The sequence below is a fragment of the Berkeleyomyces rouxiae genome (assembly GCF_048999995.1).
Source record: "Berkeleyomyces rouxiae strain 22BRR77 chromosome Unknown BrBRR77_ptg000001l, whole genome shotgun sequence".
NCBI classification, from domain to species: Eukaryota; Fungi; Ascomycota; class Sordariomycetes; order Microascales; family Ceratocystidaceae; genus Berkeleyomyces; species Berkeleyomyces rouxiae.
Window position 1 is genome coordinate 3,295,067 of NW_027396491.1, and position 18,766 is coordinate 3,313,832.

General features: G+C 51.5%; 6 protein-coding genes across 6 annotated transcripts; 3 read left to right on the forward strand and 3 right to left on the reverse strand.

The window, feature by feature from the left end:
• Window positions 1–446: 446 nt before the first annotated feature.
• BROUX77_000938 (uncharacterized protein) lies at window positions 447–1,376 on the forward strand (the record flags this gene model as incomplete). The annotated part of the gene is made up of 2 exons (XM_073753597.1): window positions 447–739; window positions 815–1,376. The coding sequence occupies 2 exons, from the start codon at window positions 447–449 to the stop codon at window positions 1,374–1,376; spliced, it is 855 nt and encodes a 284-aa protein (XP_073609173.1).
• Window positions 1,377–2,777: 1,401 nt separating this feature from the next.
• On the reverse strand, window positions 2,778–5,022 carry BROUX77_000939 (uncharacterized protein; the record flags this gene model as incomplete). Its single annotated transcript, XM_073753598.1, has 2 exons — window positions 2,778–4,722; window positions 4,778–5,022. The coding sequence occupies 2 exons, from the start codon at window positions 5,020–5,022 to the stop codon at window positions 2,778–2,780; spliced, it is 2,190 nt and encodes a 729-aa protein (XP_073609174.1).
• A 3,505-nt stretch (window positions 5,023–8,527) lies between these two features.
• On the reverse strand, window positions 8,528–10,687 carry BROUX77_000940 (uncharacterized protein; the record flags this gene model as incomplete). The annotated part of the gene is made up of 2 exons (XM_073753600.1): window positions 8,528–10,393; window positions 10,466–10,687. The coding sequence occupies 2 exons, from the start codon at window positions 10,685–10,687 to the stop codon at window positions 8,528–8,530; spliced, it is 2,088 nt and encodes a 695-aa protein (XP_073609175.1).
• An 866-nt stretch (window positions 10,688–11,553) lies between these two features.
• Window positions 11,554–13,160, forward strand: BROUX77_000941 (uncharacterized protein; the record flags this gene model as incomplete). Its single annotated transcript, XM_073753601.1, has 2 exons — window positions 11,554–11,804; window positions 11,900–13,160. The coding sequence occupies 2 exons, from the start codon at window positions 11,554–11,556 to the stop codon at window positions 13,158–13,160; spliced, it is 1,512 nt and encodes a 503-aa protein (XP_073609176.1).
• A 426-nt stretch (window positions 13,161–13,586) lies between these two features.
• On the reverse strand, window positions 13,587–14,138 carry BROUX77_000942 (uncharacterized protein; the record flags this gene model as incomplete). Its single annotated transcript, XM_073753602.1, has 2 exons — window positions 13,587–13,816; window positions 13,895–14,138. 2 exons carry the CDS (start codon window positions 14,136–14,138, stop codon window positions 13,587–13,589), a joined length of 474 nt encoding a protein of 157 aa, XP_073609177.1.
• Window positions 14,139–16,091: 1,953 nt separating this feature from the next.
• BROUX77_000943 (uncharacterized protein) lies at window positions 16,092–17,959 on the forward strand (the record flags this gene model as incomplete). The annotated part of the gene is made up of 4 exons (XM_073753603.1): window positions 16,092–16,108; window positions 16,175–16,210; window positions 16,288–16,525; window positions 16,691–17,959. The coding sequence occupies 4 exons, from the start codon at window positions 16,092–16,094 to the stop codon at window positions 17,957–17,959; spliced, it is 1,560 nt and encodes a 519-aa protein (XP_073609178.1).
• Window positions 17,960–18,766: the final 807 nt, after the last annotated feature.

Consider the following 18,766-nt stretch of genomic DNA (forward strand, 5'->3'; position numbering starts at 1 on the left):
TTCTCACCAGAGACAACTTAAGTCCTTAAACTCCGCAAAGTCCAGTTGATATCCACTATCTATACTACAATCAAGGTTCGGTATTTGTAAGGTTGGCCCGCCTTAGCACGACCTCGGAAAGGCTGTCACGGTACGGTATTGAACTAGATTAATAATATTGCCCATTCGACTAGAGACGGAGCTTCCAACAGAGCACCCAACGAACCAGGATGGACCTGAGGCATGTTTCTTGTGTTACCATACGTTGAATTACTTAACAATGACATTGGAAACAAGCGGCCTATATAAGATCACGACTTCATCGACTTTGGCATAAGTATATTTCACATGCATTGATTCTTCATTGATAACAGCATCTCTCACACACTCTACACCTACATCTCGCCTCCTTGTCTACCATCTCTTCCAAGACCCATTCATCTCAACCCACCCACACCCTATCCACAATGGCTCCCGTTTGGCTGATCACCGGTGCTTCCAAGGGCATTGGCTTCGTCCTGGCCCAAAAGGTCCTTGAATCCGGCCACAGAGTCATTGGCACCATCCGCAACCCCAGCGCCAACGCTGATGCTGTGGCCACTCTTGAGTCCAAGGGCGGCAAGGTCATTGAGCTGGAGCTGGGCGATGCTCAAGCCTCCATCCACGCCAAGATCCGTGCCGCCGAGCAGATCTACGGCCAAATCGACATCCTCGTGAATAATGCTGGGTTCAGCGAGCTTGGGACGATCGAGGACGTCACGTAAGTACACTCATGCCTCGAAGATCACACACTGTCAACTAACCAATGCATCTCTCCACCTTTGCGCCCCGATAGCGAGAAGGAAATTGCCAACCTAATGGCCACTAACGTCAACGGTCCTATCTTCACTACACAGGCTATGCTTCCCGGTATGCGCGCGCGCAAGTCGGGTCTCATCATCAACGTGTCCAGCTTGATGGGCATCGCCGGCATGCCGGGCGGCTCCATCTACGCCGCGACCAAGTTTGCCATTGAAGGTATCACCGAGTGCCTTGCCGAGGAGCTGGCCCCCTTCAACATTGACGTGCTGTGCGTAGCGCCCGGGCTCTTCTACACCGGCGCCGTCGCCGCGACCAAGTTCCATGTGGCGCCCGAGTACGAGGGCACCGCCGTTGCGGGTGTACGTGACATGGTGGCCGGTATCGATAAGTCCCAGGCCAGCGACCCGGCAAAGGCTGCGAATCGTATTTTTGACTATGTCGCGGGCCAGGGCGCGGCGGGTGCGCTCAAGGGAAAGACCCGCCGCCTGCTGCTTGGTCCGGACTGCATCCAGGGCGTGGAGAAGAAGATTGAAACTCTCAAGGCCGACTTGGAACTCAGCAGACCCATCGGCATCAGCACTCGCTTCGACTCTTGAACACGGCCAACTTGAGGATGTGACTACACAGAATCTTCATTTGTCGATGTTATCTCCTCTCTTCCAAGGCCATATGCCACTCATCTATCCACCGGATGGACGAACAAGCATAGAACGTTGCGTAGTCTTACTCATGAATATATTTCTGCCTATCTTTTAAATTGTATGTCAGAGTGAAAGCCAGGGTTTTCCTGGATGTATTAGTTGATGTTTGCCTATTATTCAGGGGGTTTCCATCTCATGATTTGACTTTTCCCATCTCACGATGAGGCGTTTTATGCTTGAATTCACGTTGTTCTAGGCATCGTGCCTCCAAACCAGCTCCCCTAGCCCAATGGTAGGGCGTCAGACTTCTAATCTGAAGGTTGCGGGTTCGAGTCCCGCGGGGAGTTCATCACCGCAGCGGTCCATCTATCCAGAAGGCCGCTTCCCTCTTTTTCTTTTCATTTTTTTTCCCCCGGTTGTGCTCCGGAGCGCCATCCCGGAGTCCCGTGTAATGCTTTTCATGTAGCTTAGTCACGTAAAATAAAGTCAAGCCATCCCGGAGTCTCCAAGCCACAATGAGCAGGCCCCGGTGAAGTAGGGCCTCCTGATGATTAGAAGGTCTCACAAGCGAAGGACAGCCATTGTCCTAGGCGGTTGGGGGACCCTCCGTCATTATACTTCGAGCAGTGGGGATTTTCTGTATGCATGGTTCCGGGTTTTTGGCTCCTTTGCTTCTGTATGTATTTCTTGGTACTAGTTTTAGTCCCCTGTCGTATGTGGAGAATACCTCGCGATCAGACAGGTAAAATAAAGACAATCAAATCAGATGATTGGCAGGGTGTAATCCCTCACGAGTAGGCAGGTTAATAGTTAATAAAGCATTACAGCTCATGGTCGAAAGGGGAGACAAGCACGCTTTAGTTATGTGGAGAAAATGGATATTGAAATCACACGTCATCCGAGCTGCAGGTACTTAAAAAGCAAACTCGGACCTGAAATAATGGTTAACTAACTAACTAGAGTAAGATTTGGCAGAAACAAGCAACAAAGAGGGAAGGAAAACGAAAGAAATAAAAAGCAAGATGTGCGCCATGCTCCCAACAAGACTGCTGTCTGTGAAATAAAATGGAAAAATAAATATAGAGAAAAGGGGATAATCTCCCAGATCAGAAGAGTGGTAGATGTGGGGTTTCCAGTGACAGCAACTGGAGATCAAGGTCGTGACTGGACTGGACTCTGATATCAAACGAAACGATGGCGTGAGACGTAAAAATGCCCAGATGACTCTAGAAGACCAGAGGGGGCAGAGCAAACAAACAAAAAAAGACCAAGCAAAAGCAAACAGGGGAATATGCATCAAACAAGAAACAATCAAATATCTACTTTGTGCAAACTTGCATGCGTGTCACTAATTCTCTACGGCCGCATTCCCCATGACGGCTTCAGCGCTGACGTCATGTCTGTCGGCGTAAAGACCATGTCCTCAGGAAGCTTGCTTACACGGCCGGCACCTGAGCGGATGGCCTGTGTCTGGATGGCGGACAGACCGCTGCGGTTGCTGCGTATGCTACCGGCATCACTCATGTCGTCCTGATCCTTGAATCGTCGCGGCGGCGCAAAGACCACGTTGTTCATTGTTGATGAAGCCTGGAGCATATGCGGGCTGGGCATCGAATGTAGGTCATCAAAGGTGCCGATAATGGGCGTTGAAATAGGGACCTTGGGGGCATATTGAACCTTCTCCATGGTTGGGCTCTGTGATCTTCCGGCAACACGGTCGGCCATGCTCGACGGAGGAGCAAAGTCCGTAGAGCCGAGCAGGGTAAGAGTATCGCTACCCAGCTTGGCGGGGTTAGGAAGAGTCGACAGGGCGGAGGGGGGAGGGCCTCTCTTTCTCGATCTAGCAGAAGCGGAAGATCCAGGTCTCATTTGAGAGGCAGACGAACCAGAGCGAGGTCCCAGGGCAGAGTCGGTACGGAAGCGAGGCGGAGCAGGACCGCGCATACGGGGTGCGCGATTAGGGGGAGGCGTCATAGCGCGGCGAGTAACGGGCTGAGCGTAGGGCATAACAAAAGTCTTTGAGTTGGTGTCCAGGTAGGTGTCTCCAAGGTATGAAGGGTCATAATCCTCATAGTAGCCACCGCCGCCGCCGTTCTGGTACTGGCGAGGAAGTGACGGGACATCGGGGGCATCTCCTCCCTTGGTGTAATCTTCAAAGTACTCCTTGTAGAACGAACGGATACGGTTGGCGCGGTACTCGGGATCTTCGTTGTCCATGATCTCATCCGGGGGGAGGGGACGGAATCCGACAGAAAGTCTCTTGTTCTCGTTGGCAGGAGCAGACAGAAGACCGCCATCAGCAACGCCGGTGCTAAGGTCAATTGAGCGGCGGACAATGCGACCACGAGGCTCATCATCATAGATATCCTGGGGATACTGGGGTTGGGCGGTGTTGTCATCCTCAGGGTACGGAGCAGCGACTTGGGGAGCATCATGTTGAACGACACCAATAGACACAGGAGGAATGGTAATGGAGAGTTGCGAGCCAGGGTTGTTGTTTTCAGAGACGGGCATGGAGTTCGTGGGCAGTTCAGTAGCCATGTGGTGCGAATGATCAGGCATGTCCACGTTGGGAGCACCGTTCACAGCAGGCATTTCCCAGGAGGCATTGTTGTTATGATCACCATGAACGGCGGCAGCAGGAGGTTCCTGAACAGTGTTGGCAAGGCCAAAGTCTAGGCCCTTAGCGTTGTCATCGGGGTAGTGCACATGAGTTCCATTGTTTTGTTGGTTAGCGTCCTGAGGCGAGGCGAACGGATTCTCGGACGTGGTGCTGGTGGTATTCTGAGACGACCGGCGGCGAGGGTTTGCCGAGCGAGGAGTAGGAGGAACGTCAAAGGGATCCTTGGTAACGGCCGGGGACGGAGGAACTAGCATGTTGCTCGTATGAGTGGTGCGAGTAGAGTGAGCGTAGACAGAGGCGGTGTCGCCGGGATCGCGGCGGTACGAGCGCAGAGAGCCAACATCGCTGTTGGCATAATGCGTAACAGGGCGGTACGGGTCAGCCTCGGTGTCGATGGTGCGGGCTAAAGAGTTGAGAGACTCGCGAGACTCGTGGATCTTGGGAGGCAAAAGGTAAGGCGAGGTGAGGTTCATGTCCATGGAAATCTGGCCGCGGTGCATGCCTCCCTTTTCGGCGGAGCCTCCGGGGCCGACAGCAGCGGGTTTCCGTGTCGTATTGGCGCCATCCATGCCATAGTCAAAGTCGAGGGCAGCTTCAGCCTGATCTTCGCGTCTCTCACGCAGCCTGTTCTTGTTCCAGAACCAAACACAGGCAATGGCGGCACATATAAGAGGAATTCTACATGTCTCGGGTTAGACAGTGCGGCTTGATCTGGACGGCTTTGACAACTTACGCAACACCAAGAATAATAGGTAGTCTCAGATTCTTAGTGCCATAGGGTTTCTCGCAAAAACTGGAGCTGCTGTCCTTGTCGCAGATGGACTCTGATGTCGAGGCCGAGGTGCTGTCGGATCTAGCGTTGATTTTACTGGGCGGTTCAAAGAGCACATGGCTGGAAGTCGGGAGGCCATCTTTGTCAAAGAGCGGAATACGCGGCCCCAGGCGATAGGGCTCGCCTTCGAAATTCGGGTGAACCATGTGAAAAGAAGGGTTTAGAAGAGAGCGAAAGCGAGCGGTGGTCGTCCAAGTGCTGGGCCGGGTGTGCAGACAGAAAGGACGGTGGTGACGCGGTTTAAGACACAGTTGACATTATCTTGGAGACTGAAAAAGGAACGTCGTGAACAAAGCAGAGGCACCAACAAAAGCACTTTTCGTGAGGTCCGGTGCAAGTTAACCAAGTGGAAAGGAGCGGCAGGTCGTGATCAGGACGCTTCTTGTAGGCTATGCAAGTATACAGAACAGGCGGTCCGGCAAGCGGAAGTGACGGTCGACGTCTCGGCGAGTTGGGAATTAAGGAAAGCAAAATAGCAGCGGATCTTAGCAAGAATGCAGCAGCAGATAACGTGGGCGCAGCCGTGATGATGGTGAGGCTTTTGGAAAGAATGCGCTTCAACTAGCAGAGAAGTAGGCGAGCCAGCAGAGGAATGGCAGCAGCAAGCAGGGGAAGAGAAGCTGGGCCAGGCCGCGCACGCAGAAAGCAGAGAGGAAAGGAGTGTAACGCCTGGAGATGAGGCTATTGTGGTGGTGCGTGATGCTGGCAGGAAAAACGACGGCGACGGAGAGATCAACGAGACAGACAAAAGAAGGAGAGAAAGGGTAAAAAAGAAAAGAAGAGCAAAAGGGATTGGCAGCCAAGAAGAAGGAGGTCCCAGGATTGGCGATAACACCCATGGAAAAGGGAAGGGGCGCACAGATACACCCCCGACAAGCAGGAGCACAGCAGACACAAAGCAGTTGCCCGCAGCAAATGCCCACAAGGCAACAAAAACACAGGCAAGGGCGCCTGAAAAGAGCAGCTGCAGAAGGGGGAAGGTGCCGGGGAAGGCAACAGCCAGCTACAAGTTCAACTACACCTCGATAGGTACGTCCCACAACAATCTGTACAACCACCCAAGTATCAATAGGTACAACTACATAACTAACTCAGTTAACTCTTGTCGTCCGTCATGGACAAACGCATCATGCTATCCGGGCTTGTCCAGCGTTATCCCGTTGCTGGCCTGCTATTCTGGGCCATTCTGGTGAGTCTACGGCATCGCCATGTTCGCTTTCTGCTCGCTCTACTCGTTCTCCTCGCTCTGTTCACTCTGCTCGCCATTGTCCACACTGCTCCTCGCTTTGGCCACCAGCCGTCACCTGTCCACCAAACCTTGCGGAGAACAATTTGTCTATGCTCTCGTCCGCAAAGTTGGAGCCACCTGTAGTTAGTTATGTGTGGTTAGCCACTTGCCATCCTCACCTCGTTCTGCTTCGGCTTCTTCTTTTTCCCTGTTTGTCTGCTTGTCTGTTACAATCCTGGTCCTGTTCCTGTTCCCGATCCTGATCCTATTCCTACTCCTAATCCCTCTTCTCTTCCTACTGGCTCCGGCGTTTTTGCATGCACGCACCCTTTTTGCACACATATCGCATCGCATCACACGTGTGTTGTCATCCCAACTTGTCAGAAAGACCAATTCAGCCAGTCCAGTAAAAAGAAAGCATTAGTTGACTATCGTAGCGGCACACCTGCAACTTCCAGGAACAGGAGTATCTGCAATTGACTGAGGCTGATGCCCATGTCATCTCCCATCAACCTGCCCTGCATAGGCTCCAAATCTAGAAATGTAGTGGTGTGATACACTATAAAATAACCATAGTTTTGGCAACCCAGCTTACCATCAATACTTCGCCTCAGAAGTCCATAGTCTGTCTCGTCTCCTAGCGCCGACCAAGAAAATAAACAACCCTATTCGAATCTATATTGAGGTCATTCCCTAGCTTCAAACATCGCTCTGTACGCTGGTTGGACTGATGCTCGCCTCTTCACCTACCATGATCTGATACAGCTCCTCCACTTTTGGCCTCACCGGCTTGTTTCATGGAGGATAAAGTCCTAGATTGTATAGCATCTCATCGAAGCATGCATTGTTGTCGATGTATGCATGTACTGGTGCTAGTAATCGGACATTTTTGCTTCTGGCGTTCATTCGGTGCGCCTGGTTAGCTTACCGTTACCCACAGAAGAATGAGTGCAACGCCTTCTCCGTCCCGCCAATCTCCCATCCACCTTTTTTATTGGTCGCTTTTGCTGATGAGCGGTTTTCTTCACTGCTGTCTTTGTCTTGCTAGTGGCTCTCTGTCTTCATTCCCTCCGTCCCCAGGAGCGAGATTAGGAATCCTCCCTCAATTTTCGAGATTAACTCACAACCAAGTCTCTAGGGGCTCTATACAGCTAGCTATGCACAAAAACTTGGTCCACATTGCACTTTTACCAAGTCCAGATGCTCAACTTAGATCTAGCTTCCCGTTACTGTCAGATCCTCAAATGTTTATCCTTTGACTCCCTGGTGGAATAGGGATACCAAGTGGCAGTGCGGCTCAGGAGGCTCAGAGACTTTATGATGGAAGAAAAAGTAAAAAAGGCTGAACGAATACACCCCGTACTAGAGACATTTCAAAAGGGGGGGAGACACAGGCTCAAAGGAAAGGTCTAGTCCGAGAAAGGGCTCCCATAGGCTGCTAAAGGAGCTCCATGGGCCCTTGTCCTGCTACTCTACCGAAATTAAGCAGTGAGGCAACAAACAGGGGCAGCAACAGCTTTTGGTGGTAAATGAAACATCAACCTCACCATTGTGCTGCTGTGGCTAGATCTGTGCTACGGATGTATGTATCTGCACAAATTTGTTTTCTTTTGGGCTTCTTGTTTCTTTCGCGCCATCAAGTTACAGTGATACAGAAACGAATTTAATGATGGCCAAAGCTAACTCAAGCCACTTTTTTTTCTCTTCTACCGCTTGTTTTAGAGAAGAAAAGAAAAAAAAATCACCTTCTCCTCTTCCCGATTCCCAAGATTTTTTTTTCCGTATTTTTCGCTTGCTCTCAAGAAAAAAAAAACCTTCAATAAAATACCCTATCGAAAGGGCACAAAAAAAGGTGCACATAAAACACTGGCTTATAAAAAGAAAACGGGCTCTCGCATTGCTCCCTATGCATTCACAAAAATGTAAGAGCCCAAATATAGCTGGTTGAGACAGTTGCTTGTTCCCGGCGCTAAGCCAAATTCGGACTAGACCGGAGGCTTTCGCATGTGATTTGCGACGCCAGAGCTTGGCAGCTAGCTACCTTCTGCGAGAAATTCCACAGTCAACGCGACAAGTGCAACTTTTGATTCATAGGGTCGGGGTTTGAACCACAACATTGCCGGGACTCGGGGTTAAACTTCAATGTTCAGACTCGGGTGTTTACCGAATATGCCTTTCAAAGAGAAAGTGTACAGATGTGGACGTTCATTCCTCGGTTGTTCGGATTTCTTTAAATTTCCGGAGAATCAGTGATCTAGGCAGGTTCTGTCGAACCCATCATGATGAATGGCAATCTATACGTTTGTCCATGTAGTACAAATATGTAGTTACATACTACATACATACCCTCTCCTCGGCTGCCCATCTGCCTCCCGGTGTGTACAGCGTATTCTTGTCACTTTGAGAATGAACTAGGCCTTCATTCAGATGGCTGACTTGACCTGGTAGAACTCTGGTGCTGCTTGGACAAGCCAGTCCATCTCGACCTTGGTAACATCCCTGATATATGTTTTATTGGTAGTCTCTAGGACTTCATGGAAGATTACCCACTCGGCCTTGCGCCCAAACATCAACGAGTTCGGGTGTGCGTAAAAGACCGACCCCGCCACACTGTGAAAGCTGCCATCTGGCTGCATCTTGGCCGCATTGGCAAAGAAACCCGTTGTCAGACAGCGCCTAATCTTCTCGCTTTTGACCGCAGTCTCATCAGCCGAGAGTCGCGGGGGTAGCGAGTTGGCTTTTTTGTCGCTGCTGCCTGGAGCACCACCTGAGGTCATGGGCGCTGACAGGTACCCGGCTTCCTGAGCGTTGATCCCAAATTGCTCCAGCATCCGCTTGAGTTGCGCGCGCACACTGACCGCCTTGACGAGGGATTTATAGTTGAGTCGATGGGAATGACAAAATTTGGCATCTCGTCTGCCGACTGTGACAAACGCCGTGTAGACGTTAAGTAGAGTCAGGTGGTCTCCTTCGTCTGCGGCAAAAAGGCGCCGCACTTCCTCCATTTCGCGCCGCTCGTCGTCAAACACAACCCAAACATTTCCGCCTAGACTGGCCATGGCTGCAATCGTCAACATCTCGCTGAGACACCCAAAATCAGGCGCTGCCAGCAGTGCACGCGCAGTCATTGGATCTAGTGCTAGTTCTGCCATACGCAGACCCAGAGGCCGTGTCAACTTGGCGTAGTCATCCAACGCGCCCAACGCATGGAGTAATTCGAGTCCAGTGGCCATTTGTACTGAGGGAGGGGGACTTAGAAAGTCAAACCGCACGACATTGTCGATACCGAGGGCTTTTAGCTGTAGTATTATGGACGCTAGGTTGGTGCGCTGGACCTCAGGGATGCTAACGTCACAAAGCTCACGGAACGAGGCTTCTGTGTATAGCCGGAAGCATTTCCCGGGCTGTGTGCGACCGGCGCGACCGGCGCGCTGGGATGCAGATGCCTTAGAAATAGGAACTGCCGTGAGTGTCTCGATACGTGTAGAAGGGTTGAAGAAGCGTTGTTTGGCAAAGCCGCAGTCAATCACAAACACAATGCCGTCGATAGTTAGAGAGGCCTCGGCAATATTGGTAGCAAAGACTACCTTTCGTGTGTCTGAAGGCGTCTTATCAAAAATGAGCATCTGCAACTCTGTGGATAGACCGGCATATAGAGGTAAAGCCATGAGCTTCTTGGTATCTGTGCCAAGGCGCTCCACCCCCTCAAGCACTGAGTCGACAGCTTTGTCAATCTCATCACGGCCCGTGAGGAAAACGAGGATATCGCCCGACTCTTCGCTGGAATGGAGATCCAGAACTGTTTGAACGGCCTTCTCAACATAGTCTTCGACTGGCTCATCGAGATAGAACGTCTGTACGGGGAACATACGCCCTTCTATTTTTACTATCCTGCCGATTGGCTTTTCTGGAGTATTTGACTTTTCGTCGGATGTTCCGTTTGGCAAAGTCTCGAAAAAGCGTAAGAACTGCTCGGCTTGTATGGTAGCACTGCTGATGATTATGCGCAGTTCTGGTCGTTTGCGCCGTATCTTCTTGAGGAGACCGAGGAGGATGTCTGTACTGATGGATCTCTCATGAGCTTCGTCAACCATGATGACAGAATATTTGGATAGCAGTGGATCCATCAGGGCTTCCCGGATCAATAGTCCGTCAGTCATGAACTTGATGCGGGTCGACTCAGACGTGGCATCCTCAAAGCGGACAGCGTAGCCTACTTCCTTTCCAACCTGGCATCCAAATTCGTGGGCCACTCGCATGGCAATTGTCGTAGCGGCTACGCGCCGTGGCTATCCAGTCATTGTTAGCTTGGGGAAACGATAGATGGACCAGGCAAAGACTGGTCAGGAAGATGTTCATGCCTGTGTTATAGCAATGACTTTGTCATTTCTGCACCAGCCTCCATGATACAGAAACTGGGGGATCTGAGTCGTCTTGCCAGAGCCTGTTTGTCCCACGATGATGGTGACGGGATGAGTCTCTATGACGTACAGAATCGAGTCATGATGCTTCGTTATGGGCAGCAAAGCAGGTGGTTTGTGGAGTGCTGGAATGAAGGACGAGTCGAGATCAAAGTCTCCCATGTTGCTTAAGGGTACAATAAGGGTTGGCAATGGTCATATAGCGGCCTCACAACAGACTGGGCAGTATAAAGCCGGTATTATATTAGAGATTGGATGGTCTACTCTTGTTGATGATCATGAAGTCATATTGAACTGCAATGCAAAAGCTGCTAAGGAAATGGGGATGACTAATCAAGAATACCCTAACGAGAAGCATCAATATGCAACCCTAATATTAGAAAATCGGCCGGTCGGCTTATCAATGACATCAACAACGTCTCGTTGTGCTGAGAAGACGTGAGTTTCTAATGGCCGAGTGTTTTGATGGAATGAATGCCGAGTTCTAGTGTAGTCAGCCAATGCCGAGCCTCAACTAACTACTGGACGCCGATGATGAATGCCTAGGGACTTTATAAATACAAATATCGGCGATCTACAGTCAAGAATGTACCTATGTAATCTGCAAAAACCGTAGAAATGTCCGCCCCAAACATTACAAATAACAGCAACTATTTCGGCTTCTAGAGTGGAGCATGCAATATTCCGCCGCGCTGGCGTTTTCCACCTTTTATGCGGTGATTAGACTTGGCTGGAAGCCGGATCACATAAGCATGTATTAAGGTACTTGGCCACACTGCTAGATTTCGCCTGTACATCTTGTGCATTTTTGATTGGTACCAAATCCCTTGTCACCGAAGTCCATCCCGCCATCGGCAATTCTCTTTTTGCGGGCATTTCCACTGCATTTCCAACCGTTGTTGCGTCAGTGACCTTCATTATATAAGCCTGCATATCACCACCCCTCTATTGGTGCACGCCGGCCTTCGAGTCTTTTCTTTTTTCCCCTTCTTGTATTATCCAACGAGCCGAGGCGATTGTTGTTCTCCATGCGCATCCCCATTCAGTCTTCATTCTCTTCCTCAGCTTTCCGCAGTGGCCTCGGTAGACTTTCTGGTATTTCTCGACACCTCTCATCCTCAGCGCACAACATGGCGCCCATTAGCAAAGAAACCGAGTTCTTGGTGATTGGTGGCGGCAGCGGTGGCCTCGGTGCTGCTCGCATGGCCGCGTCCAAGTACGGCACCAAGGCCATGATCATTGAGGGCAGCAGACTTGGCGGCACTTGCGTCAACGTTGGGTGAGTTTGTTTCTGTGCCACCCCGCAGTCGCATCGTGTTGAGAGCTTCCTGGAATCTGGGCTAACCGCGTGTTCTTGTTCTCATTTGCTTCTAGCTGTGTTCCTAAAAAGGTCACGTTCAATGCCGCCTTCATTGCCGACACGATCAAGGAGGCCAAGTCATACGGCTTTTCCTATAACCAGACCGCTCCTTTTGACTGGAACTCCTTCAAGAACAAGCGCGATGCCTACATTCTGCGCCTCAACGGCATTTACGAGCGCAACCTGGCTAAGGATGCCGTCGAGTATGTCGCCGGCTGGGGCAAGGTGATCTCCAAGAATGAGGTCGAAGTGACACAGAACGACGGCACCAAGTCGGTGGTGCGCGCCAAAAAGATTCTTATTGCTGTCGGCGGTCACCCGTCGCCACCGCCCAAGATCCCCGGAAGTGATCTGGGTATCAACAGCGATGGGTTCTTTGATATTGCTACACAGCCCAAGAAGGTGGCTATTGTTGGATCCGGCTACATTGGCGTGGAATTTGCCGGTGTATTCAATGCTCTAGGAACTGAAACGCACATGTTTATTCGTCACGAGACTTTCCTGCGCCATTTCGACCCCATGATCCAAGAGAACATGACCAAGGAGTACGAACGCATCGGTATCAACATGCACAAAAAGACCAACCTCACCAAGGTTGAGAAGGCCACCGACGGTACCCTGACCCTCACCTACAAGAGTGACGACGGCGTTGAGACGTCTGATTCTGGGTTCAACCACCTCATCTGGGCCATTGGGCGTGAGCCCGCTACTAAGACACTTGGCCTGGAGAGTGCCGGTGTCGCTATCGACGACAAGGGCTATGTTATTGCCGATGACTACCAAAATACCAACGTTGAGAATGTGTATGCTCTGGGCGATGTCTGCGGCAAGGTCGAGCTGACGCCTGTTGCCATTGCGGCTGGCCGCCGGCTGGCCCACCGCCTGTTTGGGCCTGACGAGTTCAAGTCTCTGAAGCTGGACTACACCAACATCCCGTCTGTCGTATTCTCACACCCTGAAGTTGGCAGTGTTGGCCTCTCCGAGCCCGAGGCCATTGAAAAGTACGGCAAGGACAACATCAAGGTGTACAAGACTGGATTCACTGCCATGTACTACGCCATGATGGAACCCGACCAAAAGGGCCCCACCAACTACAAACTGATTGTCACGGGCAAGGAGGAAAAGGTTGTTGGTCTGCACATCATGGGTCTGGGCAGTGGCGAAATGTTGCAGGGCTTCGGCGTGGCCCTCAAGATGGGTGCTACCAAGGAAGACTTTGACAGCTGTGTGGCTATTCATCCGACCAGTGCTGAGGAAATTGTCACCATGCGGTGAGTAATACCGCTGCGGACTTATGTACAGACAAGATATCCATGACATTTCACAGTCTTACACAGGAGTTGGCTCGATTGTGTTTGGGTACATTAATCCGACAGGCAACCTGTGGCGGAAGCTAGTGCGGAATAATCTGTGAAAAATAAATATATTAAAAGCAAGCCTCCAAATACAAACTGGAAAATAATAATACAACAACGTTGTATAGTCCAGAAAGAAAAAAAGAGGACAAGATAAAGAACGGTATAGAGGTTGTAAGGGGGGAGAGAAGAACACGGCGGGATCTGAAGACGCACACCAAAAGGAGTGCCTGCTTAGACGAGTTTGTAGGAGTAGGTGGTGAAGGAGATTTAAAAGCCAGTTGCTCTTCCCCTCCACATATCTGTGCCATTCCATTGAGAAGAGAAAAGAAGTAGCTCGGCTGGACTAAAGGAAAAGACCGGCGATTCCTGCAGCCATGACAGCAGACAAGGCATTGTCCCTGGAGGACAAAAGACTGGCGGCTCCGGCGGTTGACACCGAAGAGGATGAAGCAGAGCCCGAAGAGGTACCAGAGGCATTGGCAGAGGAAGCAGTCGCTGCGGCGCTGGCATCAGAGTCAGTTGAGGAGGAATTCTCCTCGGAGTCGTCAGATGAGCCATATGGGGGCATGCTAGCTACAGAGTGTGTTAGTTTGGAGGGGGCCATGGCATGGCTGGTGCGTGATACTATGGGGTAAGTAGACGGATACTTACCAACAGTGAAATTTCTCTGCTCGCAATCAGAGGCATAGCGCTTATAGGCGTCTTGGGCATCGGCCTCGCTGCTGCAGGTTTCCGTGAGGTTGCCCAGCACGGCGCTTTGGTACTGGGAGCAGACAAGATCCAGGTTGGTGGGTTCGGGCTGCTTTACTACGGCGGAGACGAGACAGGCCGGGGAACTGGCCCAAGCAGCGTTGGCCAGAGCCAGCAAGCCAGCGACGGCGAATGAGAACTGCATCGTTGTGTGGGTGTGATGTGATGTCTCGGGGGTAGACGACGGGAGTTGAGACACGCAGGCGGGAACAAGCAATCACGATGCGCCGAAAGAGCAGAGGGCAGGGTAAAGAAGGGAGGGCAGAGGGAACTGAGCTTGGAAAGGAATAAAACAAGTCAAGATTATATAACAAAGAAGTGAATGACGGGTAGATTAGAGGTGAATGATTGCGATGTCCGACTGCGATTGAGACGCAGCTTAACGAGTGACTGCGGGATTGGAACTTGGGTGCGAACAGCGATCATTAACAAGACCAAGACCAAGGACAGGACAGGATGAGAACGAAGGGAAGGAGGCATGGAAGAGAAATAGACTTCTAGACTTGGACTGCCTGCCCATCGCGACGAGCGCACACCTCTAAAGCCAAGAAACATTGGCAGTCATGTCCCACACTTGTCTTCTCTCTCCTTAAGTCCTGCTTCATAGCACACCGGTTGCGCGATCCTAAGGTCTTGGCAAGTCTGGGCAGACAAGCAAGTCGCGGAACCCAGAAGCAGACAGATAGCCAGGGCAGCTAGGGCAGCGAGAGGTCTGTCTCTGCAAAGTACTGAGACTTGTACAGTTGCAATGGGGGAGGAGGGTTGCCCTTGACGGTGTTCAACGGCGGCCGGCATATTGCCCAAGGCCTGGCAAAGACCAGTGTCCCCGGCCAGAAGCACGAGTGCTGGACCTGCCAAGCGACTACTTGGACTTTTACTGGCTGTGGGCTATTGTGCTATGACGTACAGGCATCCCTGATTGGGACACCTCGGGTCGTCTGGCCTGATGTTTCTCTACAAGAAAGTCAGCACCAAGTTGGATTGCAGGGGTTGTCGTCCGCCGTCGATCGGACATAAGAGCGCGCCGTGGGCCCCGAGCGCAAGCGCAAGCGCAAACCCAGAGAAAGAGAGAAAGAAAGACACAGAACACACGTGCCTCTCATGCCTTGTGGCTTTGAATTGAATTAAAGGGTGGATGTGCTGTGGTCTGGTCTGGTACCAGGAAAGCAGGTCTTGGACAAAGAAGAGGACATGCCGTTTTTGGCTTCGCTGGGCAGGTCTTTGGGGCTGCGGCTTTAGGCCCAAGGGGCAGGCCGCGATGGCGGGCTGGAGCATTCGGCATGTAGTCAGTGAAGCTGGCTTTCTTCTCCGTCTTGTGCTATCGCTACTGCTATCGCCATTCCTGGCATGCTAGCACTTGTCCGCTTGCCCCAATTCAAGCCCGCATTCTGCACAAAGTAAAATGACCCGCCATCGCCAATGCATTAGCATTCGTGTTGGCATTAGCCTACACTTCTTGGCTTCTTCCAAACACCAAACCTTCAATTAAACCGCATCTTGGCCGCCAGCGAAGTTTCCTGGTGCGTTCTAGAACAACTGCCGCTTCTTCCGGCTAAGGGTTAGCATCCAGGTATACGCTTGTCGCTTGGGCTGCAACTGGCATCGCCTGTCTGTCTTTTTTGTCTGTCGCCCATGTCACGATGTCCATCAATGATAATCTCCCATCGTATACGGTCGCATACGGGGCCCGGCTTCAACAAAATTGGCTTCCTGAGGCAAAACCTGCCCCAGGACAGCTCACGTTTCAGCCCTGCCCCGCCCCCAAAAATCCTGCATGATTACCCGCTGTTTACCCGTCTCAGCCTTGCTTACCCCCGGTCACATTTTTGCCGGCTTCCACTTCACCACATTGATGCACGTCGCTTGGGTCCTCTCGCTTTCACATCCCCATCTGCTTGTTCACTTATTCACTTGTTTTTTTTTTTTGCTGTCTCAACTTGTATCTCAATCCTTGCCGCCTATTGCTCAACACGTGCTTTGTTTAATACTCCTTGACATTGTCACCCCTCCCCCTCCCCTCCCCCTCCTAAGTAGCCTAAGCCCTCCCCTCCATCTGTCGTGAAGCTTGTGCGAGCTTTTCACACATCCACTGCTCGCGATGTCTGAATATCTCGGGTAAGACCTCCTCTTTTCTTGGTCAATCTAGCCCTTCAAACTCAGATGCTAACTGCAGCATCGCAGATCGCGTATCTCTCTCATCTCCAAGAGTAACATTCGGTAAGCTTTATCCCCCCGGGGTCTCTCCCCCATCCGCACATAATTGAGGCGACGTGGCTGACTCGATTTTGCTATAGCTATGTAGGCACTCTGCACGAAATCAATTCCGAAGAGTCGACCGTTTCCCTCGAGAATGTCCAGTCCTTTGGAACCGAGGGCCGTGAGGGCGACGGCACTGCTGTGCCAGCTTCCGACCAAGTATACGAATACATTGTCTTCCGTGGAAGTGATGTGAAGGACCTCCGGATTGATCAGCCCGTTGCTCCCCAGCCGCAGCAGCCCCCCGCTGTCCCGAACGACCCTGCTATTCTCGGTGTGAGTACCTTCGAAACATCCGTCACGAAAACAGCGTGTTATGTCAAAGTCACGGGCAATGTGCCCACGAATTGGATCTGTCGTATCTCACTTGAAAGCTCACCAACGATACGCCTTGCGTGAACCCGCTCATTTTTTTGTTAGTCACATTCTGACGTTTCACAGGCTCGTCCCCGTCCTGATGCGCAAGCTCCGACCAACCAAAGACCACCTCACACCGGCCCCCCAGGCCATCCTGGCGCCCCCGGTTATGGCTACAACAACAACTTCTATGGTGCGCCTGGCTCTTGGGGCCGTGGTGGTCCCATGCCTGGTGCTGGTGGCTACGGTGGCATGCACTACCCCCCTCCTCCCAACGGTTGGGGTCCGGGTGGCCCTTCTGGTCCTGGAAACTTTCCTCCTGGTCCCGGTGGCCCCCCCGGTTCATGGGGAAACTACCCTTACCCCCCAAACATGGGCCCCGGTGGACCTGGTGGCCCTGGAGGTCCTATGAACGGTCCCATTGATTCCCAGGAGCCTAAGCGCCAGCAGCCTTCCGCCCCCTCTGACAACAATGGACAGTCTACTCAGTCAAAGGAGCAAAATGGCCCTAATGTTAAGGCTCCTCAGCAGCCCCGCACCGCCGAAGCCGACAGTAAGCCTACTGGTCTAAAGACCGACGCAACCGACAAGCCGACCTCTACGGGTGCTCCCCAGCCTACTCCCGCTGCTTCTCTGCCCAACGGCCAAGCACCTACCACCAAGTTTCAACCACCTGTGACCAAGAATGATACCGCCCCAAAGGGCGCTGCACCTCCCACAGATGCAGCAATTACCGATGCCACTGAGGCTGCCAAGGCTGCTGTGGCCCTTGCTATGGCTCGTCTGAATGCCGGATCTGAACCTGCGACTAACCCTGTCGATAATCTCTCAAATCGCGTCAATGACATGCGCATCCATGCTGCCCCCCGTGGCTCTCATGGTCCTCGTGGTGGACGTGGATATGGACATACTGGTCATTCTGGACGCCCTCATCGCAAGGTTGAAGTTCCTTCTCAGGACTTCGACTTTGACTCGGCCAATGCCAAGTTCAACAAGGACGATATCAAGCCTGAAGCTGGCGATGCTGCTGATGAGGAGCCGGAAGCTGATGTACCCGCCGACTCTGCCCAGCCTACTGAGCCAGTGTATAACAAGTCGACTTCCTTCTTCGACAACATCTCGAGTGAAGCCAAGGAGCGCGCTGCAAACGGCGGTCTCAAGCCCGGCGGTCGCGAATGGCGTGGCGAGGAGCAGCGCAAGAACATGGAGACCTTTGGCCAGGGAAGCGTCGATGGCGGCTACCGCAACTATCGTGGCCGTGGTCGTGGAGGCTTCCGAGGTCGTGGCCGCAACAGTGGCCATAACCGCGGCGGGCACCAGAACCGCCAGCCTCGGGCCCAGACTGAGAATTAAAGAAACCCATGTCTTTTAGAACCGTACAAACATAATTTTTTTTGTTTCGGTCTGCTCAGAGCTTGCCTCTTAGTTCTGAGTTCTTGTCACATCGCAACAACACAAACGTGCCATTCTTGGTACCTTTTAAAAACTCTACGACTTTTTGTTTCTTGTTTTGCGTGATTTTACACTCATTCTCTTCTGTTTACAAGCCCTGGTGTCTCGATGTCAGCGGGAGATCAAGAGCGTTTTCCTCTGTCTGAAATTCGACCATCATCGTTACTCTATTCTCTGCTTTGCATATCCATTTGACTTTCCAGGCGAGCTTTTCGATTTCCTTTTCTCTCGCCTACCTACATTTGTCTAACGCCCAGCTACTAGCAGGGTATACACCACCACCCAATAGCTTTTTCATCGTCTTTTCAACCCAAAATATTGCAATGGGCCATTGGTACCTGTGTGCCTTTCTGTCTACTTTGCTCACTTTTATGGGATTACACATATTTATGTTTGCTTGACCTGTTTTTCTTGATGATCTGTATTCGCCTGGAGTTGTGTGCTTTTTTGGATCTTGTTACTGTGGAGTGTACTGCATTTCCTTTATCAAGAAAAAAAGAAAACTTTGTGATTTTTGTTGGGTTAATAATGTGATATGGAGGATAGATATCACGGCCATTGCACATGGACTAACTGGTCTGATCAAGCAATGTCCTTTTTTCTTGTTTTTTTTTTCTTTTTTTTTCCTGGGAAGATTGGCCCAATCAGACTAATGTTCATCAGATCTGTTTTGACTTGGGATTTGAAAGGTCACGATTATTAGCCAAA